The sequence below is a fragment of the Penaeus japonicus genome, unplaced genomic scaffold (genome assembly GCF_977035675.1).
Source record: "Penaeus japonicus unplaced genomic scaffold, GWHDUDI00000001_assembly GWHDUDI00000008, whole genome shotgun sequence".
NCBI classification, from domain to species: Eukaryota; Metazoa; Arthropoda; class Malacostraca; order Decapoda; family Penaeidae; genus Penaeus; species Penaeus japonicus.
Genome location: NW_028234410.1, coordinates 39,629,524 through 39,634,523, shown reverse-complemented (window position 1 = coordinate 39,634,523; position 5,000 = coordinate 39,629,524). Strand labels below are relative to the sequence as shown.

Below are 5,000 nucleotides of genomic sequence, written 5' to 3'. Positions count from 1 at the left end.
TTTTCATTCTTCTTCTTGTTCTTAACTATCTTCTTTACTTCTTCTCTTTCTCTTCTCCTTCTTCTTCTTCTCTTCTCTTCTCTTCTTTCTTCTTCTTCTTCTTTCGCTTCTTCTTCTTCTTTATGTCTGTCAGTATTGCTTCTTCTTCTTCTTCGTCTTCTTCTTCTTCTTCTTTTTCTTTTTTCTTTTCACTTCATTTTGATTTTGAATTTTTCTACCGAATTTTCTACTGAATTTGCATTTTACTGAATTTGTGGTCATTTTTTTGGGGTGGTATTTATCATCGTTATTATCGTGATTGTTAAGTTTCTATAAAATCATGAAAGCATTTACAAGCATACACTCTTACTCATAACGTACACCCATATCAATTACTGAAGGACATTTTCGTAAAGATACATCGTCACGATTTTATGGCAATCAAGTAAAAAAAAAGAAAAGATAAGATTCTAATTAATAATAATTTGTAATGTATGAATAATAATAATAATAATGGACAATAACAATAATAATCTTAACAATCATAATAATAATAACAATAATTACACAATAATATAGATAATTAATAATTAATAATAATAATAATGTGATAAATATCTAGTTGGTGGGGATAATAATAATAATAATGTGATAATGAGTGAGTAATGAAATAATAAATACATAAAATGTAATAATAAATGATAATAATATTGATAATAATAATAAATAACAAACAATAATAATAACATAATAATATAATATGACGCATCAATAACAATGATAATAATAAGGATTTGAAAATAAATAACAAACAATAATAAAACACTAATAACAATAATAACCAAACAATGACAAACAATGTAATCGCTCTCTTAATAATGATAATAATAATAATAATAATAATAATAATAATAATAATAATAATAGAAATACAAATACAGCACCCCTCAACCAAACCCTCTCCTCCGCCCACCAGGTCTCGCCATGGTTGCAGCGGATGGCCAACTCCCTCCTGATGCGGCAGGACAAGGTGGTGGAACAGCCCATCCAGCTGGACGGGCTCTCCCAACGCCTGGTCAAGGAGTCCCGCGAGTTCTTGAAGGATCACGCTAAGGATGACAAGCCCTTCTTCCTCTTCCACTCCTTCGGCCACGTCCACACGCCCATGTACTCGGCGCCGTCCGCCCCCACCGACGCCTCAATGACGGGCGTTAGCAAGCAGCGGTAAGGTGTGTTGGTGATTAGGGATTGGATTGGAGGGGTGCGAAGGGGATTGGAGGAGGGTCGGGAGGGGTAGGATGAGAGGGAGTGGAGAAGGGTGCAGAGGGAAAGGGATATATGAATTGAGGAAATATAACGGTAAGGAAAAAAAAGTAGGAGGGATTACTAGAGGGACAAAATTAAAACTAAGTGGATTCTTAGAAGTAAAAGCGTAATGCACAAAATCCACTTAGGATTAGGCGGGAGGGTTAGTTATTATAAAAATTAGGGTAAAACGGGGAAGTAGAGGGAGGGGAGGGGGCTTAATAGATAAGGCAGAGGGGAGGAATGTGAGGGAGGTGTGTCGGCGGGAGGGAGGGGTAGGGGAGGAGGGGGGTTAGGGGGGGGAGGGCAGGGGCGAGTGGAGTGTATGTTGTAGGGGAGGGAAGAAGGGAGGGGGAGGGATGGATAGGGAGAGGGAGAGAGAAGGAGGGCAGGGAGAGGGAGAGGGAGGTAGGGGCAGGGAGAGGGAAAGGGAGAAAGGGAGAGACTACTATACAGATAGCGTAATTCATAATGAATAGAACAATAATAATAAATAAGCATAAATGATGAAGCCCATTGAAAAAAATGATAATAAATTAATTAATTTATAAAAAGAATAATAATTGTGTTTGAAATAAATCTACTGATGATAAATCCACAACAAAACCGAGACCCTCACGGCAAGCTCCCTCCTCCCGCAGCTACGGAGACAACGTCGAGGAGCTGGACGAGGGCGTCGGTAATATACGCGTGGCTAGTCATACTCGAGAAACTGAGCCGCTGCATCGTCATCGTATTTGGCATCCTGAATAAACAGGAACTGATAGCTCTGATGGCCGCCCTCAAGGAGCACGGCCTCGAGGACAACACCATCGTGTACTTCACCTCCGACCAGGGCGCCCATCTGGAGGCCATGGACCTCGAGGGACGCCGGATCGGAGGATACAACGGGCGCTTCAAGGGTAAAGTAGGACGTTAAGTGTAGATGTTCCAGGCCAGTGATGGGCGTTTCAGAGGTAAGTGTGCGTTTGTTCATTAAAATGCCCTTTTATGCTCATGAAAGGGCATTTTGGTGGTTAGGCGATGTTAAGGTTGGATAATGATGCCCCAAGGCTCGGTTCAAGGGTAAGTTTCATCATGTGTGATTCAGTAATAGATGCATTGATGGTTAACGACAATGCTGATCGTAAATTATATTTGCAACAGGCGTTTAAATGTATTCTTAATTTGTAGTTCACTTTTTTCAGTAACGGGCTGTACTTTGATATTCGCAATGGTCATTAATATGTAATGTTTTTATCACGTAGGTCCAAGAAATACGTCATATTGTACTATGTTAATCCATTAAAAGTGTCACTCACTCAATAGTGACCTCGTCTCCCCTTCTTCAGGAGGAAAGGTCATGGGCGGCGCCGAAGGGGGCATTCGCGTGGCGGGAATTTACCGCTACCCAGGGCACATTCCAGCGGGCAAGACCCTGGACACGCCCACCTCCCTCATGGACCTCATGCCCACTGTACTCGACCTGGCTGGCCTTCCCAACGTGCATGACATCATGGCCAAGTCACATTCACTCATGGAGCGTAAGGTGAGGGAGCAGCGGCGAATGAGCACCTGGATAGTTTCAGAGAAAAAAAAAATCACAATCTCTCTCTATCTATCTATCTATCTATCTTTCTTTCTCTGTCACTCTCTCACTTTCTCTCTCTCGCTCGCTCGCTCTCTCTCTCTCTCTCTCTCTCTATCTATCTATCTATCTATTTGTCTCTTTCTGTCTCTATCTATCTATTTGTCTCTTTCTGTCTCTGTCTCTCTCTCTCTCTCTCTCTCTCTCTCTCTCTCTCTCTCTCTCTCTCTTTCTCTCTCTCTCTCTTTCTTTCTCTTTCTCTTTCTCTTTCTCCTCTCATCTCTGCGTCTCTCTCGTTAATCTCTCTCTTCTCACTCTCTCTCCTTCTCTCTCTCTCTTGTTCCCTTCTCTCTCTCTCTCTCTCTCTCTCTCTCTTTCTCTATCTCTCTCTCTCCCCCTCCATCTCTATCTCTCTCTCTCTCTCTCTCTCTCTCTCTCTCTCTCTCTCTCTCTCTCTCTCTCTCTCTCTCTCTCTCTCTCTCTCTCTCTCTCTCTCTCTCTCTCTCTCTCTCTCTCTCCATCATTATCATTCATTCATGGCGGTTATAATTTTTATATAATTCTTTCGTTCTTAGTTCCTTATTCAATATGTCGGTCACTTTTAGGACATCATCTACTTTTTTCATATTCTTTATCACATACAGTATTTGTCTGTTGTCACTTACTCTCCTATACTTTTCATCTTGTACACTTACTCCCTCGACTTCCTTGAATAACCATCCACGTTTCTCTAACAGCATACCCAAGTCACTTTTACCCACAACACGTCCTTATTTTGTTCTGTCTATACCCATAGCACGTTTTTCTCTCGTTCTGTCTCCCCATAACACATCCTTGTCTTGTTCTGTCTACCCATAACACGTCCTTGCCTTGCTCTGTCTGCCCATAACACGTCCTTGTCTTGTTCTGTCTATCCATAACACGTCCTTGTCTTTCTCTGTCTACCCATAACACGTCCTTGCCTTGCTCTGTCTGCCCATAACACGTCCTTGTCTTGTTCTGTCTCCCCATAACACGTCCTTGCCTTTCTCTGTCTACCCACAACACGTCCTTGTCTTGTTCTTCAGGCACTAGACGGCGAGAGTATCGCAGATCTCCTGAAGGGGGAGACGCGACCCCCCTCGCATCCTCCTCGAATCTTCCTCCACCACTGTCGTAAGAACGTCCATGCTGTCAGGCTTGTTACGGGTGAGTCGGCTGGTTTAGAGATGTGCTTTATTTGGCCTCTAAATCTCCCTTTTTCTTTCTCTTTTTTCTTTTCTTATTGAATGGAAGAGAGGGATTGAGAGCGTGGGAGACTGGGGTTGTGATAAGGGGGAAAGGGGAAGGGGGGAGGGTGAGGGAGGGGAGAGATAGATTGGTATGGAGGGTGATAAAGGGAGAAGGGAGAGAAAGTAAGGGTACCTTTTTTTAAGCCTGTTCAGTTGTCAAACGTTCATGTTCTGTTTTTTTTCGTTTCGTTTTCTTGTAGAAAAATAAAGAGGTTAGTGGAGGGAGGGGGCAAGAGAGAAGAGGTGAAACAGGAAAAAATAGAGCATAAGATAAACTTAAAGAGATCGGAAACAGAGAACCGGAGGAAGGAAGGAGTACAGAGAGAAAAGAGCGATCAAAGGAAACGAAAGAAAATAATAATAATAATAAATAATAATGAAAAAAAAACAGAAAGAAACTAAGATAATTCCCAAGCCTTATCTCTACCACTCCCGACAGATAAGCACATCTACAAAATGTACTTGTACAAGCACAAGTGGCACCCGGGCAGCACCCAATGCGGCTGGGGTCACTCCGTGGGCTGCCACTGCCACCCGACCTGGATGCATGACCTAACCAAGCAGCCTGAACTCTATGACCTCAAGGTTGACCCGTACGAGGAAAAGGACCCCATCAACCCGACCACGAAGGAGTAAGGACGATTTTTTTTTTTCTTTAACTCGTTTGATCTTTTGTGTGACCTTGTCTGTCTCCGAGACGGGTTCGAAATTGGTCTGCTAAAGGCTGTCAACAGCATCTCATAAACATGTGGTCTTCCTTGCACTATGTTGCACCGAAATATATCTCTATCACTTCTGACGTGCGCTAACGGATGGCATATTGTTTTCTCAACTTGTCTAAGATTAATAATTGGGTTTCAAAAAAAAAAAAAATCGAG

At 42.4% G+C, this 5,000-nt stretch overlaps 1 protein-coding gene across 1 annotated transcript in view; it reads left to right on the top strand.

Annotated features, from left to right (window-relative positions):
- LOC122264272 (arylsulfatase H) overlaps positions 1 to 5,000 on the top strand; it is a 14,360-nt gene that overhangs the window by 7,482 nt on the left and 1,878 nt on the right. Inside the window, 6 exon segments of the mRNA XM_086539376.1 lie at positions 956 to 1,212; positions 1,926 to 1,974; positions 2,042 to 2,186; positions 2,616 to 2,812; positions 3,919 to 4,039; positions 4,562 to 4,754. Of these exon segments, the coding sequence (XP_086395502.1) occupies positions 956 to 1,212; positions 1,926 to 1,974; positions 2,042 to 2,186; positions 2,616 to 2,812; positions 3,919 to 4,039; positions 4,562 to 4,754 (962 nt within the window).